This window comes from Lactuca serriola, chromosome 3 (genome assembly GCF_051521515.1).
Source record: "Lactuca serriola cultivar US96UC23 chromosome 3, Lser_US96UC23_V15, whole genome shotgun sequence".
Taxonomy (NCBI): Eukaryota; Viridiplantae; Streptophyta; class Magnoliopsida; order Asterales; family Asteraceae; genus Lactuca; species Lactuca serriola.
In genome coordinates this window covers 63261254-63284950 of record NC_136410.1, presented here as the reverse complement: position 1 = coordinate 63284950, position 23697 = coordinate 63261254, and the positions used below count along the sequence as shown (strand labels likewise).

The 23697-nt window shown below is 34.5% G+C and overlaps 2 protein-coding genes across 2 annotated transcripts; both read left to right on the top strand.

The window, feature by feature from the left end:
• Positions 1-8862: 8862 nt before the first annotated feature.
• On the top strand, positions 8863-13017 carry LOC145092458 (synaptotagmin-1-like). The gene is made up of 12 exons (XM_079030395.1): positions 8863-9275; positions 9603-9701; positions 9790-9840; positions 9921-10044; positions 10117-10235; positions 10331-10432; positions 11227-11301; positions 11419-11495; positions 11604-11850; positions 11996-12343; positions 12426-12557; positions 12641-13017. Exons 1-12 carry the CDS (start codon positions 9165-9167, stop codon positions 12770-12772), a joined length of 1617 nt encoding a protein of 538 aa, XP_078886521.1. The 5' UTR covers positions 8863-9164; the 3' UTR covers positions 12773-13017.
• Positions 13018-13465: 448 nt separating this feature from the next.
• APX3 (ascorbate peroxidase 3) lies at positions 13466-21811 on the top strand. Its single transcript, XM_079030394.1, has 9 exons — positions 13466-13722; positions 13803-13927; positions 14692-14741; positions 14979-15044; positions 15235-15283; positions 19826-19908; positions 19987-20066; positions 20161-20263; positions 21481-21811. The coding sequence occupies exons 1-9, from the start codon at positions 13610-13612 to the stop codon at positions 21667-21669; spliced, it is 858 nt and encodes a 285-aa protein (XP_078886520.1). The 5' UTR covers positions 13466-13609; the 3' UTR covers positions 21670-21811.
• Positions 21812-23697: the final 1886 nt, after the last annotated feature.

Sequence of the window (23697 nt, the reverse complement as noted above, 5' to 3'; positions counted from 1 at the left end):
CCAAAATCGCACCTCCTTCAGCCTCCTCTTGCCTTGGTCACCTCCTTCTTGCAAATACACCCACAAAAGATCGAGAATGGCCTCTCCTTCCTCACAAACGCTCTAGATCTCTTAGGGTTTCTCTCTGGGGTTTGGTAGCCGCAAATGACGGCCTTAAGGGACTTTAAATAGGTCCCAAACCCCGGAAATTAGGGTTTCATTAAACAGCGTGGACTCGCCGAGTCCGGCTATGAACCCGGATACGAATCCGCGACCATACTCGGCGAGTTTACACACCAACTCGTCGAGTCTCCTCACAACTTCCAAAAATAAAAGAATAAAATATTATACCTAGGAATCCGGATGTTACACTAGATCTATCAAAAGAACCATCAAGTTAAGAGCTTTATACCTTCACAAGCTTCCCAAGTTGGTGATGATTCTGGATCCACAAGCTCTAGCCACACCAATGAAAATTCCAAGAGTTCTTCTTCCTTCAAAAGCACCAAAAACAACTTTAAAGTTCACTTCTAAGCTCAAAACACTGAAATGGCAATTAGGGTTTCGTTCTTAGGGTTTGGAGAGGTGGAGGCTGGTCATAAGAAGCTCCAAAGGAAACTTAAAGTGTTTAAATAGGGAACAAACCCTAAAAAAATAGGATTTTCCCCTGCTGACCGTACGCCCTGCGTACTCCATGTACGCCCAACATACGTGGGTTTCCTCCGCGATCAAGATTCAACCTAGTACGCCCGGCGTACTCCTAGCGTACGCCCTACGTACTCAACCATGGACCAAAATGCCAAGTGTAACAACCCGATATTTCAAGTCAATATAATAGTCTTGGTCAACCATTGTAATTAGTTTTAAAGTAATAAAGAGAAATTATTTGAATATTATGTGCATTTATTTATTTATAAAGATGTATAAATTAAGATAAAAATGATCATCAAAAATAAAATGTTAAATAAACTCGATATCTGTGAATAAACTTGTAGTGGTCGTGACAAGGTTTCCGAAAATATAAAGAACGCTGAAAACCGAGTTATAATGAAGAAGTTATGACCTATCGAAGTTTCGCGACGGAACCGGCATGACACTGTGTGACGTAAAAAGTGAAACTACAATAAAATACATTTTAGCCTTAACAATCTAAATAAAAACTGTAGCATACGTTAAACCGAGAGCGTGCATAAAAAGAACATCCAAATTTGACTTCGTATGAGGAAGTTATGATTTTTCTAAGATTCGACATATCAGTATGCAGACCGAAACTCGAATTAAAGATCGACCGATTTTTAGCCGACACAACCTAAACGAGAATCGAAGATCTCATCATTAGTAGTTCAACGGTAAAAAGACAGATGAAAACGGAAATCGGATGAAGAAGTTATGAATTTTTAACAAACTTTTCCTGTCCCGGCCTGTTAAAAATATAAAATTAAAAATAAATTCAAAATTAGCTAATGGAGTCTAAAAGAAAGTTGTAGAGCACGGTCTCACCTACGCGTGGATATAAAGAACGTCAAAAACGGAGTTCATATGTGAAAGTTACGAATTTGTGAAGTTTGAAAAATAAATTCTTGAAGGAGTACGCCCCACGTACAAAAGAGTACACCCTACGTACTCGGACTAGCTTCGATGCGTGTTAGTAGCCTTGACACCTCCGAATCTCGAAACTCATTCATATGATACGTATCTCGTACGCACAGCGTACGAAGGTATGCCGTGCATACCGAAGTACACCCATCCTAATGCGAGGCCTCAACCTCCTATAAATAGCATACGAAGCCTCTCATATTAGTTTACAAATTTCATTCTCTCTTTCACTTTAAACACCCTTTTAAGCCCTTCTAAAACCCCGAAGCCTAGGGAAAACCCCTAACACCCGAAGAAAGCCCTGAGCCTCGAAGTCCTCGAGAAAATAATCTTTTTCAGTCGAAACTCTGCCCGCGTAAAGCTTGGTTTTCAACAGAAACTCGTGGTTTTGTCAAGAAAAATCATTTCTAGAAACGAAACGCTGTCAAAATACCACTTATCAGGTGAGTTCATACCCATACACTTTTTATATAGCTTTTCCATGTTTCAAAAAGGGGGGGGGGGGAATACAAGTAAAATACTAGGATACTTGTGTTAAAATACAAACCCATTGTTTATGTTTTCTTACAGTTTATATAACTATTACATGAAAACATATGCATACAGAACATCTTATGATACAACAGTTATTAGTTCAAATGAAACATATATTGTAAACTATAATATATATAGTTTGTGTTACATTCTCATTATATTACTCCTTTTAGGGAAAAGAAACAAATATATAAAAATATGATTATTTTTATATTATAAACACGATGAATTGGGTAACAGTTTCATGCATGAATATTTTCAATAACAAAACACATATCTCGTTAGAAATTTGTGAGTCATTTGTAACGACGTAAAATTTCCAATTTAATTTTTCATTTTTAAACCACAAAATGTATATCATATCATAATCTCAAATCCAAAACAACAGTGTTTTCAAAACAAATCCCAAGATCTCTCTAATGTGAACTCCATCGATGTGGGTGTGTACGAGCCAAGCCGTCGCCTTCCCACGGTCCTCGCTGGTACCTAAGACATCAAACACAACAACTGTAAGCATAATGCTTAGTGAGTTCCCCAAAATACCACATACCACAAATACGCCACTCGAGGCTAATCCCGACCCTCCGGTCAAGATGTCTCAGCGGGACCCTCCAGTCCCGCAGCTCGTCGGACCCTCCGGTCTAGTCATAGCTCGTTGGGCCCTCTGGGCTGGTCTGAATCGTTGGACCCTCCGGTCTGGTCTATATAATCATACAGCATGCAAATAACGCATAGCATGTAATCTCTAATATAACACATATTCTCGTACATAGCACATAAGACCCTCTGGTCAACTTAGAATACCACTCAAGGTAACGTATAGTGAGAAGACTCACCTCGCGTAACTCGGTAACTCGGAAAACCTCGAACTCGGTGAATAGGACCTAGCCTCCGCCTAATCATATGAAATATACACTCATCATCAACATAATTTCCCAAGGCTAGACCAAGCTCTCTAAACACTCTTAGGAAGGGTAAAAGACCATTTTACCCCCCTGCTAGGCTCAAATACGCTAGAGTTGACCAAACCCTAAAAGTCAACAAAAGTCAACCCTCTCCAGGTTACGCTGCGCGTACCAACATGTACGCTGGGCGTACCCGGAGCCTCCACAGAATCGGGGTACGCGACACTCTACGCCGCACGTACTGGGATTACGCCCAACCTAACACCCAGTTCCCTTATCCCACTCATTCAGACCTTAATCTGTTAAGACTTTCATCCAAACTCCAGATCCGACTCCTTTTATACGACTTAACCCATAAAGTCGAGACCTTTATGCCTTTGCATGGTTGTAGAGGTCACTTTGTGCTCAAAACACCATTTCTCTTTCCATAATGGGACTATAACTCATGCATGACACTAGATCCACGACCAAGACTGGATTTTTATGAACCCTTAACATCAAACACACTAGAAGAGGCCAGATTCATGCTCATGGAGACTATTTGCACACAAAGTCTCAAACTTTGGACCCAAAAACCCTAAAATGGTCCCAAAAAGCAAAACTTAAGAAAAACAAGGAAAGCTCAGAGCTTTTTACCTCAAAAGAGATCTCCAACCACTATAGATCACGGATCTACACTTGTTCTTCCACTTCTAGCACCAACAATGGCTCCTCCTTCCCTTCTTCACCTTGAAAAGTTAACTCCAAGCTCAAAATATACACACACAGGCTAAGGCACGGATCTCAGCTTCTCAAGGGACTCACTCAAGGAATATGGTGGCTAGGGCAAAGGGCCACATGTTCCTTTTATAGTGCACAAGCCATAAATTAGGGTTTGTATCTGGGCTCACTACGCCCAGCGTACCCCTGAGTACGCCCAGCGTACTCGGTCAAGTCCGCGTCCAAATTAAGCGCGTGAGTACACGCGGCATACACCCCAGTACGCCCAGCGTACTCACCAATTCAACATACAACTCAAGGGACTAAACTTGCCAACTTTCAAAATAGAAGGACCATAAAGCTTACCTGGATTTTGGGCTGTTACATCATTCGTCTTCATTGTACCTACCCAAGGTATACATGGAAGTCCTGTTTTATAACCAAAGTCTCCTCCTGGAGAGCATGATACTTGTGTATAGATCTATACGAGATTGATGACCCCGCACCCTAGCTGTTAGCTACAACACGACCGACAGGTTATGGATGTCAAATATCAAACATAACGACACTTGAAGAACGTCGCGACAGGCAAATCATTTGTTAGCACGGTTATGAAAACTCACATGATAATCAACAATACATTATTTTTACGTAAAATTAATATTATATTTATTTTACGTAATCACTCAACGCATCTAATGGTTTTATTTTCGAATAAAACTACATGTTACGAAATTAAGTATGACATTTATACTTATACTTTTCAGTACTGGAATATACATATAAGACTAGAATTCAGTTTTATGGAAAATATATGATTTTCTAGGATAGATACGATTACTTTACAAACAAACAGTTTACAACTCAGTTTTATGGAAAATATAGGATTTTCTGGGATAGATACGATTATTTACAAACAAACAGCTTACAACTCAGTTTAATAGAAAATATTGGATTTTCTAGAAACAAACGTGATTTCATCTCATTGAATGACATATTTTCATATAAATGTTTATGAACTCACCAACTTAAATGTTGACACTTTTTCTCAAATAACTTATATTCTTAGGAAATCGGTAAAACATGTATCCACTTTTTCTCAAATAACCTATATTGACTTTGAATTTTCCCATACCCTTGGACCTATCTCTCCTTCTTTCTCTCTCTCTCATACCCAGATACCTCTTCAATTTATCAATCACTGCAGCTGGTTGGCTCGTTATAATATCTTCAGCTTCCTTGTTGCTAAGTCCAAAGACTTTAGCAACAACATCTGATTGGAATCCGTGTAGAATTCCTTGAACTCTAGGCAAGAAAAAGTAGGAGATTACACATGGGACGTGAGCTATGGTAGTTTCACCAATAAACATAATGGTCGCATCAGTTTCACCACCGTTGAACCATCATGACACCACCCCACTTGGCAATGGAACTACATCACCTTTCTTAATCACTATGACTGTTTCTTCCGAACTGTTTGGCGCCACTAATCCAGCCGTACACACATGTATACATAAGGGACATAAGTTCTAATTAAAATCGTGGATTCGTAAATCGTAATGATCATATATAAATTATCAAAATTATGTATCTTGAACAACATAACAAATTTTAGAGGAATCAACATAGTGAGGAAAAGCGAATCCACCAGGGTGGAGGTGAAACTTGCCGACACCAAGCTTGGAATCCTTCAACAACGGAGAATTGGAAGTTGACCATGAATAATAACCTCCCCCTTCACCATCATACATCGTCTAGTCTGCTGCTTCTGCCACCAAATTTATCTCCATGTTTCCTTTTCAAGTCCAAAACGTAAAACTTGCAAGATATATTGTAAAGTTTAGATTCCTTCTACAATGAAGATAGTTAATTTATGTTTGGTGTCGGAATCACTAACGTCACCCATCTCCACCCGTAAAAAGCTTTGCAACAAATTAAATTGATTTTGAAATGATGCAAAATCGATCCATAGCTGAAACCCAGTAAAAAAAATTGAACCCAGAAACCATATCTTTAAAACCCAGAAAGCAAAATCGAGTCTAAGTGTCTATCTTTTAATTTTTTAGTGTGTTTATTGAACCCAGATCACTGTGGGGAGCAAAAACAAATTCCGACTTTCCATTGCAATCCTTCTGCTCCAACACTCATTTTCTCGTTGAAACTCACCTCCGACGCCACTGTCTTTCCCGAGGAGATAACAATAAGCAACAGGTGGGTGGGATTTTCCGGAGAACAACCATGGGTCTCCGTAATATTACAGGTTTGTAGGAGGGACAAGTAGAGAAGATGAAGAGGGTGATTGTGTTTTAGTGGTGGTACTCTCTACAAGAGAGAGAGAGAGATGGGTGGGCCCTAAATTTTGTGTATGTGCCACCTAAACCGACTAAAACAAGTTAAAAACTAAAAAGACAGGTTTCCTACAACTTGGTTCCTTCGTAAAGCGACGAAAAAACTTAAGTGACTAAAAGGGCCAAACCTAAAAAATTTGTGGGCTATATGTGTCATTTTCCCTAAATGTTTCGTTACGTCATATTTCATTCATAAGCCAAATTTGAGCATATATCAAAGCCTCCAACATCTTTGCATGAAGTCAACTATGATGGGGCATACCAATATTCCATCGACGATGAATGAAAAATCTATTATCGTAGTAGCATTAGGAAATGCAAAATATCTTTAACTTTTCTTTGTAGTTTTGGGTACTTCACATGTTTGCTTTCCGCCAACCTAGAAATTAAGGTACACGTCTTTAGGCAAATGTTATCTTTTCAAATACTTATCCAACTCATTCCAAGGGTGAATTCAAAAATTATGTACACCTGTCTATTCCATCTCTCGAGCCCTAAAGAGTACCCTCCTCACATAATGTTGATATGATTATGAATTATGCTCGTTAGACAATTGACACAATGCTCAATAAGAGTTTCTTAAATTCAACAAGATAACCACCCGACAGGGCCAGTCCATTGGTTTTTTTTTTTTTTTTGCACTGGGTGTGAGTATAAAATAATATCCATATATTTGTATGGTACAATACACCAAACACATATAGAAAGAAAATAATCAGAAAATAAACAAAAGTGCATTAAATTTTATAGTTCAACTAAATACATATTACTACTAACAAAAAGATATAAGAATCAATTTAAACAATGTCTTTTTCATCGTTTGAAGAAAAATTGTTATTTAATAATAGTCGATACTAGGTGGAAATTAAAGCAAATACATATATTATTCAAGTAAAACGGATAAAACATGAATTAAATATTCAACAAAAGGTGCATTAAGTTACATTTTGGTTAAGGGTGAACATAAGAAAAATCAGAACCTACAACGAAGGAAAAATTGAACAGTTTTTGGTTTTTGGAAAACCAAATTTGTGCGGAAAGTTTTAGTTTTGCACGAAAAAAAACCAAAGTGAATATAACTAATAAATCTGTCTGCTTATTATTCATTATAAGTAAACATTATTATCTAAACATTCAATTATTTTATTATTCAAGTAGTCTGTATTCTTTTCTATCATTTGAGAATTTCATTTTGTAAACATGAATGAAATAAAAACGCACTGAACCAAATATTACATTTTTGCTATTTGCCACTATCTTTTCCTATTATTATCTTTTTCTTTTTGAAGAATTATGTAGACTTAATAGATTAAGATAGATGGAAAATTGGAAGCAATAATCATTATTTAGAAGAAGGTACGTCCACAAAGAAGGGTAAACCTAAAAACTTGAAACCAAATATCTGAAAAATCAGAAAACAGTATATAAAATCATGAATCCAAGAAACAATATCAGTATATACAATCACAATTAGAAATCGGAACATGCTATCGACAATCACAAAACAATATGCAACCATATAAAATCCGGAAACTATATGTAAAATTAGAAAATCACTATGATTGACAATTTGGGTTTCCTAATTGCATACTCAAAATCAAAAATATGAAACAATATATAAAATCAGAAAACACTCTTATACTCAAAATCAAGAAACGAAAATTACCAGAAAAGCAATCAGGATTAAGTGTTTGAGTATTTGTGTTTTCCACACACTAAAGATTGGGTTTTGATGTTTCCGTTTCATATTCAATCGTCAATCGAATAAAGGTTATTGTGTAAAAAATGATTTTTTCTTCACCGTACATTTGTAATTGCGTTTTGCGGTTTTATGTTTTGCATGAAAACCAACTCTTCGTCTTCTGTTTTGATTCGTTATTGGCGCTATACAACGCGTTCACTTTTTTCAGTTTGATGACCCTTGCCGCTGTCGCCTTGCGCTTTGCCTATAAGAATGTTGGACCAGATCATTAGGCCCAATATTAAATGACTATATCCATAAGTAATTGACCAAATTTGTTGCCCCTTTAAATTTTGATGCCTTGGGCCTAGGTTGCCCCTGGGCTTGGGCTGGTCTGCCAACCGAAGATCTTGAACCTAAAGAAGAACCACCAAGACCATCATAAGTCAAGGAACCTAATATTCTTAGAGAAAATCACACATAAAGGATGTGAGGATATATATACAAAGTGATTATAATGACTCAAATCCACAATAATCCAATTTGAGCACATGAGAAAAATTGGTTATGATTGATTTCTATATGAAAAATTAAATATTTTTCTATTTTTTGTTCCTAGATATCTTTTTATCTAATAAAATGGTGACATGTGTAACATTTAATGCTCATTTAATAAAATTTTAGGATATTAATATGACATATGTCATCATTTAAATGGATAGGAGGATTGGTAGGAATAAAATATAAGAGGATATTTAATTTCTCTTTTTATATACTAGGAAGTCAAGATAATTAGATTTTCAGAGACAAGTTACAAAAAAAAAGATTATCCAATCTTTCTCTTATATTAATAACAAATGATTAGTCTCTTCCGATTATAGTACTTTCTCAAGTTGCAAGTTAATGTCCTGCAATCGCCATCACCTAGTTTAAATCAAACGTAGACATCCTATAATTATGCGTGTGGTTCGGAAGCATTAATGTAGATCTTCAGCCAGAGGACTGAACTTGCATACCAACGAATACTCAAGGGACTATTTTTGTAAATTATTTCTTTTTATTTTTGGAAATAAATCTTTCCTTTGTACAAATCTCAAACATTTTGAAGAGGACTTTGGTAGGCACGTCAATACTCGACTCGTCCGTTATTTGACAAATAGCGGACAGATGGGCCTTTGTTTATATTAATGACAATCGTATCCTTCAATTCCTTCTTTAATGTCCGAAATATTCACCCTTACTTTTAGCCGGCGAGGTGAACTCACAAGAGCTGCGTGAGTTGGGGTTTTTCTGTAAAGCTCTTAAGATTTGTAGATTCTCGAAGAACTTGAAGAGGAAGCAATTTCTTTTATTCACTCTGATGTGGGTTTGATTTGTTTCCAAGTTTCCAAGTGAAAGACAGAAGAATTGAAGAGTTGAGAGATGGGTGTAATTAGTACTTTTTTGGGGTTTTCCGGCTTTGGAATCGGCGTTTCTGCTGGGCTTGTGATCGGTTACTATCTCTTCATCTACTTTCAACCCACAGATGTCAAGGTCTCCTTCCATCTCTTTTCCTATGTCTGCTGCGTGTGTGTGTGTATCGACTAGATTTTGCATCGTATTTCGCATTGATCTTGTTTGTGTCGCATAGATTTGATTAATTCTCGATTTTCAGTTCACCGATTAGAAAAACTTTTAATGATTTTCAATGAGCTTTCAATGCTTAGTAGTTAAGCTAAAGCTTAGATCAGTGTCAATAGATTGTATGCACCAATTTCTGTACGATAAAAGTTGACTTTATAGCCCCTTTCCCGATTCAGCTCAACGAGTATGATTTAGGGGTTTTGATTAAATTTTGGTATCAAATATTGATGTGGGCAGGATCCAATTATTCGACCTTTGGTCGAACGAGACTCTGAAACTCTACAAAGTATGCTTCCTGAAATACCGGCGTGGGTAAAAAACCCGGATTTTGACCGGGTATGTATTTTGACTTCTGAAGATCAATCTACATTTGAATCGATGACTTAGATTTTACTATGTTATGATGTTTTTTGAATCAATGTAGGTTGATTGGCTTAACAAGTTCATCGAATATATGTGGCCTTATCTTGACAAGGTATTTCAGATTTTCAAGAACCCTAATTTCACTAAATTTCTTCAAATTCGAAGAACTTATTAATCTTTCTATATTCATAGGCAATATGCAAGACTGCAAAGGAAATTGCAAAACCCATTATCGCAGAACAAATTCCAAAGTATAAAATTGATTCGGTTGAATTTGAGACTCTTACATTAGGCTCTTTGCCTCCTACTTTTCAAGGTAATGTGATTATACAAGGGGCATTTTAGACATTTGACTAACGGTTAAAATATTTAATATTTTTTTTTTCAGGGATGAAAGTGTATGTGACTGATGAGAAGGAGTTGATAATGGAACCAGTTCTAAAATGGGCTGGAAACCCTAATGTTACTGTGGCTGCTAAAGCATATGGTTTGAAAGCAACTGTTCAGGTCATATATAATATATATCTCCTATTTTTAAGGAAAATTTTCTTTAAAATTATATTTGTGGGTTTTTTTTTTAATAAATAAAGTAATAATTTCAGGTGGTGGATTTACAAGTCTTTGCTTCACCTCGTATCACTCTAAAACCACTTGTTCCTAGCTTTCCTTGCTTTGCTAAAATATGTGTGTCTCTCATGGAGAAGGTAAATCGGGTTCTTTTTGTTATATTTAATTTTTTTTTTCCAATTATCAATTTCACAGTTTATACCAATTACTAAACAAATCTGAACCTAATTAAATTGAAAAATGTAAACCTTAACAAAAAAGGTAATCAAACATCTAAACCAATTTAACAGATACCCAAATTTGAAAATGTAGACCTACCTAAACATATACGTAATAAAAAATCTAAATAAATTTCACAAATCTCAACCTAATAAAATTGTAAGTTTTTAGTATTATTACATGTTAAAGTATTGTATTTATAATTAGTTTTTGTTTAAAATTATTTTTTCCTAATACAACAAAGCTGTAAAAAAAAAATTATATAGATCTAAACTAATGTCATCTATATTTCGTTCATTTTAAGTCTGAATCCATAAGGAAAGGTTGGGGATAAAATGGTAAACATGTAACAAATATGTATATATTAACAAAATAGTGTATATGTCCAGATTAAGTAAAAAAGAAACAATCATGTATAGCTGTGCATATTAAGTGCTTAACCATTAAGCCTAAAATCAAAAAGACACAATCCCTTAATTCATTTTCTCAACTTCTTACAAATTTATTTACTTTTTTTACTCCCATTTCCCCTAGTATGCTGTCATTTTCTCAAATATTTTTAAATATCATATATCCAGAGTTCAAGACAATTTCGTTTTTGAAATTGAACATTAGTCTTTTTTGACCTTTAAGTTCACTTTTTCTCTAATTAAAAAGATGGGTTATTTTCAATACTGTTTTTTTACATTTTTGTCCTCTCTCCATTTTGCAGCCACATGTTGATTTTGGGCTGAAGCTATTTGGAGCTGACCTTATGTCAATTCCTGGATTGTATAGGTTTGTTCAGGTAAATTATAATGGTTTCATTTTCTTTTCTGAATATGATATTTAATGGGTAGTTATATTATATTGGTTTCATTTCAATTTATTGACTTTATTTTTGATAACATATTATTATGTACAGGAACAAATTAAAGATCAAGTTGGCAACATGTATCTTTGGCCTAGAACTCTAGAAGTACAAATATTGGATCCATCCAAGTAAAATCAATCTCTATTTCTTGTTTCCAATTATTAATTAATGACAACAATTGAAGTGAACATATCTTTGTGAAAGTCAATGTTTGACCGATTCTTGACAATTTACAGGGCCTTAAAGAAGCCTGTAGGAATACTTCATGTGAAGGTTTTGAGGGCAATGAAGTTGAAAAAGAAAGATCTTTTAGGTGCTTCTGATCCTTATGTGAAAATAAAGCTCACAGAAAGTAAGCTTCCATCAAAAAAGACAACTGTGAAACATAAGAATTTGAATCCCGAATGGAATGAGGAATTCAACATGGTTGTTAAAGATCCAGAATCACAAGCTGTAGAGTTCCAAGTTTATGATTGGGAACAGGTACTAGTTTTTTTGCTCATTTGTTTTAATCCATTTTGGCTTTTACTTTCGATTAAAATCTTACATGTTTATTTTCCTTCTAACTTTTCCTTATTAAGACATTGATTGTATTTTGAAAATTCTACTTTGGTTGTCCTATTTTCAGGTTGGAAAACATGACAAGATGGGGATGAATGTGGTGCCCTTGAAGGAAATTGTACCTGATGAGCCAAAAGTCGTGACACTTGATCTCCTAAAAAACATGGATTCAAATGATGCCCAAAATGAAAAATCAAGAGGCCAAATTGTTGTAGAATTGTTATATAAACCTTTTAAGGATGAAGATATGCCTGCATTTGAAGATGCAGGTGCTGTTCAAAAGGCACCTGAAGGAACTCCAGCTGGAGGTGGTGTACTTGTTGTTAGGGTTCATGAAGCTCAAGATGTTGAAGGAAAACACCACACGAATCCTTATGTTCGTGTCCTTTTCAAAGGAGAGGAGAAAAAAACCAAGGTATCACTGCAAAGGGTAAAATGGTCATTTAGTCTCTCTCTCTCTCTCTCATCGATTGATTAATTGTTCTTTTTTGATGCAGCATGTGAAGAAGAATCGGGATCCGAGATGGAATGAGGAGTTCACATTCACACTAGAAGAGCCTCCTTTGAATGATAAATTGCATGTGGAAGTTGCTAGTGCTTCATCAAGGATTGGGTTACTACATCCTAAGGTAGTTTGACTTTTTGTGGTCAAAAGTTGACTATTTTAGCTTCTAAGCTGTTGGATTGATTGTTTTTTCTTGTTTGAAAACAGGAATCATTGGGTTACATTGATATAAGTCTTGCGGATGTTGTGAATAATAAAAGGATCAATGAAAAATATCATCTTATTGATTCAAGGAATGGGAAGATCCAAATCGAGCTTCAATGGAGGACTGCATCTTGAATTCTTGATGATAGTGACAGAGACATATAATATATATATATATATATATATATATATATATATATAGAGAGAGAGAGAGAGAGAGAGAGAGAGAGAGAGAGAGAGAGAGAGAGAGGTTTGATTGAAGAAAATGGTTTCTCACTTTTGGTACTTGAAAACTGGAATCGAAATACTTATGTTTGCTGTTTGTTGTACAAACCTTTTGTGTACATTAAATATTAAATATATGGTCTATGTTTGTTGTTTTTTGTTTCTACAAAATAAGAATTATCCTTTCTAGCAAACCTTGTTTCTAAAAAAATAAATTATTCTTTGAGTAACCGTTTTAGAAGTTTTGTAGTTTTGTTCTTTGACATGGGTAGTGAGTTATCATCTTCATCGGAATTATCAATTATTGTTGATCAAATAGATGTGGAGTTACTCCTACGATAGTACCTTTATTTTTGAAAACCATAAACAAAAAAATATAAATTCAAAACCAAAAGAAACCAACCTAAAATACAAAATACAGTTACAAACACAAATTTTGGAATATTTCTCTTATAAAAAATATAATTATTTTGTAGATGAGGTCGAAGTTTTCTAGTCAACGGGAAACAACATAGACCGTCGATGATGGATACTATCCTCTCTCAGTCAAACGATAAGCTCTTGGTCAAAAGACGTTGCCTGACCTTGATTTTCGATTGGCGTGAGGTCGACCACACAGGAACCCAGTTTCTCTTTGGCTCCTAATTTTAGCCTATCTATTATCTAATTCTATATCTCTACACCAGTGGACTGCTCTTCCCTAGTTCACGAACACACACTTTCATCTTGACTGTGTGCAATTCATCAATGGCGATGCCTGTGGTAGACACCGAATACCTCAAACAGATTGATAAAGCTCGTCGAGAGCTTCGCGCTTTTATCTCCAACAAGAATTGCGCACCAATTATGCTTCGATTAGCGTATAAATACGACTCTTCTTTCTCTTAAATATCGATGCTAGTTATTGATGATTATATCGAGATTCATGATGATGATGTAGGTGGCATGATGCTGGGACGTACGATGTGAACACCAAGACCGGAGGTCCTAATGGTTCGATCAGGAATGAGGAGGAATTTAGTCATGGCTCTAATAACGGACTAAAGATAGCTATTGATTTTTGCGGTAAATCTTCTAGTTGAAATTGATACATATTGAAGTTGTATTTTAGAATGAGTTATATATATTGATTACCCGAATGGTTTTTATTTTGATATGAACAGTATTTTAGCCATGCTAATTTTTCTAATTGAAACACTCCTGTTATGAATTGAAAGTAGGAGACTAGTTCTATAACTTCATGAGTTAATAAGTTTGATATTTGCTTTGTGGTAAATGCTAAGCTATTGCCAGGCAATCACTTTCTCAATATTGAAAGTTGTATTTTTGAGTTGGAATATTTCACTTTGATGTTAATTACCCCCAAATGATCTTCTTTTGATGCAAAGTTATACTTTTCAATTTCAAGTTAATCATCATCAGGTGTGATCTTATTTCGTTGTGAACTAGGGTGACAAATTGATTGCTGTTTTAGCTTAAATTTTTGCTAACCTGCAGTGTTTTACCAATCTGAAGTAGAGAGACTTTTATTAGTGATAAAAACCATAGCATTTTCTATTCTTGCTATATGAACTTTCTTGACTTGTGACTGTTAGCTAGTACAACTCAAACACATATCATGGATTTCAGTTCTACTAAGTTATTTTTTCCATTAATCTTTTTGGGTTGCTGGTCCATTTTTTTATAATTCTTGGTAGTTCTTGGTTGTCATTGATTACAATTTTGTTGCTACTAGACTTAATATTTCCCCCTACAAAGAGAAATGGCGTTAACTTGAATTAAAGTACTTCTATTTGTTACTATAATGAGTATCTTCTTTCTTACTGCAGAAGAAATAAAGTCCAAACATCCAAGGATTACATATGCAGATCTGTATCAGGTGATTTCAATGATACTAAAGTTCATTTTTATGAATCATGTTATGTATTTGATACCACCAAACAATTTGCTAAATTATTCATATTCTTGCAGTGCGTACATGCGCTCAAATAATTTGCACTATATTTCCCAATGAGTTTGATTTTAGTTCTAACATACACATAAGCACACATTTTATGTCATATGTGACATGTAAAGTATAACCAATTACTGACATGTTTAGGCTTTCTGTGTGTAGCTTGCAGGTGTTGTTGCAGTGGAGGTTACTGGTGGCCCTACTGTTGACTTTGTTCCTGGTAGAAAGGTATCTTGATTTTATCACATGTTTGATCTTTTTTTTTTTTTTTTTTAACCTAGTCATATATTGCATCTGTTCATGCTCAGATTCTGTTTGAAATCTTACTCCTTTACAAAAGCAAGTATAAGAATATAATGGGAATTTATTCCCTGCAGCAAATTTACCTTTTCATAACATGTTCTCTCTTTTCTTATAGGACTCTAAGATCTCTCCTAAGGAAGGAAGACTCCCAAATGCTACCAAAGGTTTTTGATCCTACTTTTCTACATTAATCATTATCTTACATAAGAAGTGCATTCTCTTTTCAATAGCTTTTTGGCAATTAAAAAGATGTTTCCTGACTAACCTATAAATTATTCAGTTTTATTACTGGATATTCTTGTTACAAACCTAACAATTCTGAAGTTTTTAAAAATCGACAAACCCAGTTTTGAAAAATGCTACGTACTCACCTCAAGTTTAGACTAAAATCCAAACCACTCAAGATTAGTATAACTATCACAAGGGACACATCATCACCAACCAGTTGAAAATCACATAACAATCCTTACTAAGTTTCTGTTACTTAGAGGATTCTTTGTTTGTTATTTAAGCCCTTCACAAAATACACAAAAACCCAAATTGTTACTTAGAAGATTCTTTGTTTGTTCCTTAACCCCTTAACAATGGTATTTAATAGCCATATGACCACATTGAATACTCTTTACTTACATTAATGATATTAATAATAAAAAAATATCATCAACATCCAAAACCCCCAACTCTGAAACCCTACAATATATTAAATCCACCAAAATGATGACATAAATGGTCGGTGTTAGAGGCAGTGCGAAGAAGGTGGTGACTAAAGTGAAGTCTATTGTACTTGAAAAGAAAGGGAGAATTGAATCTACAAGCTAACACAATCTAGTAAGAAGGCAAAAGCAGATAGGAAATCTAAGGTTTATTAACAATGATATCAGTCGAGTATTATATGAGCATATTAAGAGAAAATGAGGAATAATTACTTTCATTCTTTATTTAACGAGGCAACTTTGTTGGCGAGGGATAGGAATGTGGAAGTCAACAGACTTACAATGAGTGTTCTTGCACAAAGATTAAAAATGGGGAAGTGGTGGGCATTAAGGAAGATGGAGAGGGACAAAATCTGAAGTCCATACCAAATTCTTATTAGTGTGTGGTTGTGTCTTTGGGACGAGGGAGTACGGTGTGTAATGAACCTCTTTAAAACTATTTTAAAGATTACCATGATCCCAGATTTTCTACTCCTGACTTGACTCGTAAGACTCATGATATTAAAAAAATATTATATATAAACATATAATACACATAAAGACATAATATTTGTTTAATATTAACACATTTACTAAAATATTACAAGTTTGTGTTGAAAGATATAAGCTAGACAGGGGCAATTCGGTCAGTGCACATCACGTACAATATTTATTAGTAGTTATGGCAGTTACTAAATTGGAATCGATGCTTGAATGGGTGTTTTGAATCGGTGTCTTAAAGGAGTACAAAGGATATTTAATAGTGTGTATAAATATGCATTTAATGCACCAAAATTTATTGATTTGTGATTAATAAAAAGGTTTTACATTTCTGCACAATATTCCCATGGTAATCCTTTTGTCTTCAATGGCTTTCTCCAACAGTTTGCTAGTTAGTACCATAAAAATGTTTTAAGATTACTTGGTAGGCCGGAGTGTTAAAGAAAATGGAGCAAGGGCTAATAAGATAGAGGACAAGTTTGTTGCATATGTTGATATATAATGAAAAATGTGTTTAGGGATTCAAAAATTAGGCATTGTTTTCTAGAAGTTGTAGACTCTGTCTCTCTTTCTCCAAAAATTCTCTCTTAACTCTCTTTCTCATATACATTTCTTACAAATTTCTTTGGGTTTTCAAAATTGAAGATCTTTTATTAGGCAAGATCGATATTCCGTTCATAAAAAATAAAGTTGGATTCTAACATTATTGCTATTCCGTCTATCAAAAATAAAGTTGGATGTGAGAATGTTAACTCACGACCTGTTTGTTTGTTTGTTTGTTTGTTTGTTTGTTTTTTTTTTTTTTTTTTTTTTGTTTTTTTTTTTTTCGTATTAGTGGTCGGTTTTCAACCATGACTCATGGCTCATCCGAGCCATGAGTTGGCTCGACTCGGTACGAGTCATCGACTCTTGATTTTTGTACCAAGTCACACTCCATATCAAGTCATACTACCAAGTTGATATTTTTTGTGTTTGAAATGACTTGACCCATGACTTGTATGAGTTTGACAACTATGATGCCATGGTGTATGCTTTTTGCCAATGGCATCATGGCATTGTATGGGTGGTAGAAACTAGGAATGAGCTAAATGGTAGGTTGGACTCTTGGAGGACAATGTCGGAAGGGAAGGGTTACAAATCAATACAACTAAGATGAAATGTCTTTGGTGCAATTTTAGTAGGGAGCGTAGTAAGAAAGGATTAGAATTATATGTTAAGGGAAAGTACCATGCTCAAATGAGAGTTTCAAGTACTTGGGTTTTAAGATCCATAAGCCTACTGGATGTGGGCAACACGTTATTATATATTATCAGACCCAGAATGTCCACATCATCATCCTAGTCATACTTTTGGTGTTATAACACCCAATTTGGAAATGGGCAATACCAAATAACATGTGATAACACCTACCATTTTCTATTTGTTTATTATTATTTTTTTTTGATGTTTTTAATTTCTATTTTTCTAATTTGTTTTATTTTTTTAATTTATGTCATAATATTTTTAAAAAACATATAAATTAATTTAACATAGTTAAATTAAATACTTAATTAAACATACCATTTTAAAAATAAAAACGCCATTACAACGGAAAAAAAACATTGACTGAAAACATACGATAGTCCTAATAATTTTAAAAATATAACACCGATACTCTATTCTTTGCCTAAATATTTCCGCTCGATCTTCGCCTTCATTTTTCGAAGCCCTTCCGCCCGTCTCGGTGGCATATTCTCCTCGCTAGTTTGAAGAATTGCCAAATCCTTCGTAATGCGATCTTCCTCGGCTTCACGACGAAGGAACTCCAAATGCATACGTTGCAACTCATATCTTTTAAGCGCGATTTCGTTGTGGCCGTCAAATTTCTGTTTCATTTCCGCTTGCTCTCGAAGTTTACTTTCGTTTTCCTCTGCATGTCGTTGAGCCCGCCTCGCTTTGTCGTGACCTATCGGTCGTCGAGGCGAGAAGATCTCTTTGTTGTCGTTGAAGTCGTCCGGTATCTCATCCGTGTCCGCATTGAGGTCGATGTTCGTGCGTGCGTCCGAAACGTCGACTGAACCTGAGCCACGAGACTTCTTGGATTGTTGTTTTGAAAATGTGTCCGTTTTTCTTTTTTTTTTTTTTTTCATTTTGGGCCTTCCTTTGACAATCTCCCAAATCTTTTCGTGTTCGAAAACGTGACCCGTCTCGACATAATATTGATCCCTCGCCGCTTTATAAACATCAAAATCGGTCGCACCACTTTGCTTGTGCGAGGAAAGTTTGTTGTAGATGAAATTAAACTTGGTGCACTTTTTGTTTATTGGAGTCCACTTGTTGTTGGTGATTTTACATCACTAATATTATTTAAATGTAATAGGATTAATTTGTTGATCAACGTCACCTTGATAAATATTAAACAAGTTAGGATGGTGTGGAGTGCACATTTGTTTAAATTTGTCTTGGTTGAAAGTACACTGTTATTTAGGGGCGAAGCCCCTGAATGAACGGGGGTCCGGGGGTAGCACCCTTGGGAGCGGGGTCCAAGGGGCAGAACCCCTGGGGTCGAGCTGGATGTTACTATATTAAAAATGCATCAGATATCCGGATTTTCGGTAAATGTACCCGATTTTGTGATCCATACTTTAGACCCGGATTTAAGTTGGTTTATGACTGTTTTTTGGACAGTTTTAGGACATAAAATTGTCATGTGACAATTTTAAGACATAAAGTTTTTCTTGTTATATGATCATTTCGAAATCAGTTTTGGTACTTTTCTTCTTCATAACATATTTAACGTTCTTCTGTTTTTTTCATATCGTTTCCTTGAGTTAGATTTTTTGATGTTCTGCACCATGACACCGCCAATGCGTATTCTTCCTCCGCAATCTACCATGTTGGAGGTTTGTCTTCCGATTGCTCAACCACGACCACTTTCCCTTTCCTTCTTGCTCTCCCTTTGTTGGCCGTTATTTTACGCTTGCGTCTCGGGTACCGTTTCTTGCGTGGGTGGTGGTTGTGTGGTATTTTGTAGCATTGTAGCGAATGTGTTGAAAAGGTTTTGTGGAAGGGTTGTAGGGAATTGTGGTGGGGCGAGATGGGATTGAAAAAGTTGACAGAAATTGGAAGTTGCGGTGTGCCTCGAGTGTTGAGGATGTCCGCGTACAACTTTTATTGTGCAAAACCGAGAGGAGGAGATGTACAACTAAAGGACAGGTTTACAGTTAGGCCAACTGTGATGTATGGATAATAATGATGGCCGATTAGAAAAATGAGAGGAAGATGGAAGTTGCGAAATTGTTTTCAGTATCTCTTCCTACTCTTTGTTACTTGATACCAAGCCTCCTTATTTTAGACCATTACTTCTCATTCTATTTATTAAACCTGTCAGTTATGATAATAGTACAAATAAATACTTTATTACTGAAATTTACAAACATATCATCTGTTGTAAGGTAAAGGTGGTCCCTCATGTTTCACAGTAATGAAACAATTATATCGTTTAATTAACTGAAGTTGTTTTATGAATTGTAGGTGCACCACACTTGAGGGACATATTTTATCGTATGGGTTTATCTGACAAGGATATTGTGGCCCTCTCAGGAGGACACACTTTGGTAAGTTTCCACTCATTACTCGTTAGGAACATAAAACATGTTTATCATTTTGCTTCTTTCTTGATATGCATGCTACAGGGAAAAGCACATGCAGATAGATCAGGCTTTGATGGCCCTTGGACCAGGGATCCACTGAAATTTGATAACTCATATTTTGTGTAAAACTTGCTCAACCCTCATTTCCTTTATCTGTAATAAAATAATTAGTTTTTTTTTAACATGTCTTTAATTGCCCTGATTCTGCGGGACCAGGGAGCTTCTGAAAGGCGAATCAGAGGGGCTTTTGAAACTTCCTACAGACATTGCATTGCTGGATGATCCTGCATTCCGCCCTTATGTTGAGCTCTATGCAAAGGTAAATTGTGAAATTATTATTATTATATAATAATAACCAAATGTGATGCCAAGTAAAACTTTGATCTTTTATCCACCGGGTAGATAGGTTCTTCCTTTCACTGGAGACCTAAAAGTGCACACTAAACGTGTGAATAAAAAGCCAAGGATAACATCATTATTTTTTATATACACATAAAAATAATACAAGTAGCTAAAACATGTCAATATACATGTCCACTGTAAAAAATTTCTCTTTAGTTTCAACGGGACCTACTCGCATACCTGCACCCCACTTTAACTATCCTCCCTTTATGTGGAGGATAACATCATCTTTTTTTTTATTTTTATTTTTTATCCTTGTCATGGGTAACAGTGAGCCATTACTATTTGTCCTTGATGCATTTAGTGAAAAGTACTAGTATGGTAGATACGAAATTTGCTTAGAGAGAAACTGTTGGAAGTTGATATGTAATTGCTATTTATCTGTTTCTTTCTTGTTTATTAGTTTCACTTTGTTTTATATTACAAATCGACTAATTGGACCTAAAAGATCACTACTTCCTTAGAAATGTTCCATTAGGCCCTGTTTGTTATTTAGTAACACCATTTCAATATATTAATAATGGCAAATATGTAATTCTTACCCAAAGTTTTTGAAAATATATATTAATTTTTTTTAATGGTCTGACTATAACTTGGACGGCTATTATTTTACTTAAGGCAGCAATATTGTACTTGTACATATGATATAAGCAGTCACGTGGTAGGAACCTACCCATAACAACTAAAATGGGAACATATAAACAATCAAACATTAAAGTCACTAAAAAGACAGTTGTGTGATTGGTTTTAAGCTGGACTACCTTAGATTATTGGTTTTGACAGTTGGGACCCCTTCTGGTCTCTTCTCATTCTTAAAACATAATGAAATAAATAACAACCAATCTTAACCTACGCCAACAACCTCACACAGATAACAGATTGTGGTTGTTATTAAGGTACAATGTTACTCTTATAAAACTAAAATCCTCCTGTATCTACACAACAATGGAACATGCCTTAGATTAGATTCTATCTCAAACCAATAGCTGTACACTACTACACTATTATTTCTAATCTGGTACATTTACGCGTCCTTTCCATTATTATATAAATTAAAAACTAAACTTTACTATAATTTTACGTTCCCCCATGTTATCCTAAATTATTGAACATTAGTAATAATTGTTTGTTCAGGACGAAGATGCATTCTTTAATGATTATGCAATTTCACACAAGAAACTCTCGGAATTAGGCTTCACACCAACTTCCGCCAAAAAAGTTAAGGACGGCGTCGTATTGGCCCAAAGCGCTGTCGGTGTTATCGTTACTGCTGCGGTGGTTATTCTCAGTTACGTCTATGAAGTCCGCAAAAAGTCCAAGTGAAGTCGGTGAGTCAGTGGTACAACTTTCACTGCATGGGATACAAGTTGTTATAACATTGTTTATTTACCTCAACATATATATATATATATATTGTGTTTACCATTATTTATGTTTAAAAACCCCAGAGACAATTTGACTTTCAGTTTGCTTAATTAATAATAAATAAATACCCTATAAATAATGGAGCCCTCCACAACATACGAACTTAAATTCCATTGTGTTGGACTTGGATGAATTAAAAATAATTAAGTTTCGGATCTGATCACATGCTTGATGATTTATTTTATTTTATTTATAAGTTTTTCTATTTCTCCACCTCAACTTTTTCTTTATCTTTTTCCTGTTTTTTTTGTTCTCCTTTAGTTCATTTGAAGTTAAGTAAGATTTACTTAAAGAAAAACCAGCCTAATATTCATTGATTTAATTTGGCAAAAAGTGTAAGCTATCGAGAACAATGTACAAGGGTGGATGCGTAACGTACAAGGGTCGTTTACAATAATAAAGTTAAAGAAAATAATAAAAATTGATGCATTTTGGAGGGTTGTATGGGATTTGGGTAGGATTGATTAGGTATTTTTGCGGTGGTGTTGAGACATGTGCAAATAATTGAATCTGCCAACTTCTCTACATTATCTACCTAACCCTCCTAAACTCATGCAATTGGCGTTTCCTTTTTTGGCACTGTGTGTTTGGTACATTCAACTCCCTTTTCTAACTTTTTCTCATACTTATTCATATTTTTTCCCCCACCAAAAATTATTACTTTGTTAAAAGGTTGATATGATTTGATTGAATTTAGACTGTATGTTTTTATATGTTTTTTATTGTGTCTAATAAAAAGTAAGAGGCTAGTGTGACTTAATCAGATTCAATTAACAAATGTAATTAGATCTAACAAGCTTCTTTCTTATTATAGTTACCTATTTTTTTTAAACAAATAAAAAGTAAAATACAATCTCTATATTAATATATATAATGACACGTTTATTTATTCCTTATAAATAATTCTTTACTAACATGTATATTCACCACAATTTTAGGGTATGCGAGTGGGTGATTTCTTGTTACATGTAACATCAAAGACCTTGTTATAGAAAGGACATTGAACCAGATTCTCTTATTATTCACTACTAACGTAATACCTTTATAAACCACGCCACATGATTCTTAAAAGTATTTGGGTCGATGAACAAAAGTGTTTGCTTACATTGCATGATTGATATGGGATTTTTCATCGTAATGGAAACAAATAAGTTGCTATACATATGGTAAAAGCAACAAGAAAGCCTGAAAAGTCGCTTGCTTGCTGGGGATGGAGGAACAATAGTAAAACAATTGTTCAAAAACATTTCAAAATTCAGTTTTTTTTTTTCAACCGCTGAAACAGGGAAAAGTTCAATAGAGAACTATAATTATTGGTTCTTCAAGGAACCAAATCTTTTTTTCAATTTCGAGAGCTTATTCTTTATCGAAAAAAAAATCTAAAAATATCTAAATTCATATATTAACATTGTGAATGTGAAATATATTTTTCGGATTTACCGTGTGAATCCGGATTCATGTTGTGAATTTTCAAAGATTCACATTGTGAATTTGATGTAAAAAAAAAACAAATTCGAATTTTATATCATTGGAAAAAGGATAAAAAGTTATGAATATATGTATTTTTAGTTTTTTTTTTTTGATAAAAATAAGTTCTAAAAGTTGAAAAAAAGATTGGTTCCTTGGTTAATTATGGTTCTCTATTATATATATATATATATATATATATATATATATATATATATATATATATATATATATATATATATATATATATATATATATATAAGATGCAAGGAAAAAACAAACAATTACATTAAAATTGCCAAAATCGGGTTTTGTAAGAACCAGATCCAAATGACTCCAAGTTTACTGTTTTTATTATCAAACCAATCAAATGAGAAAGAAACACCTCTGTCAAATAATGAGTCCTTATTTAATTTTTTTTCTGATCAAAATAGAGTTGATAAAGTTTCGAATTCCACG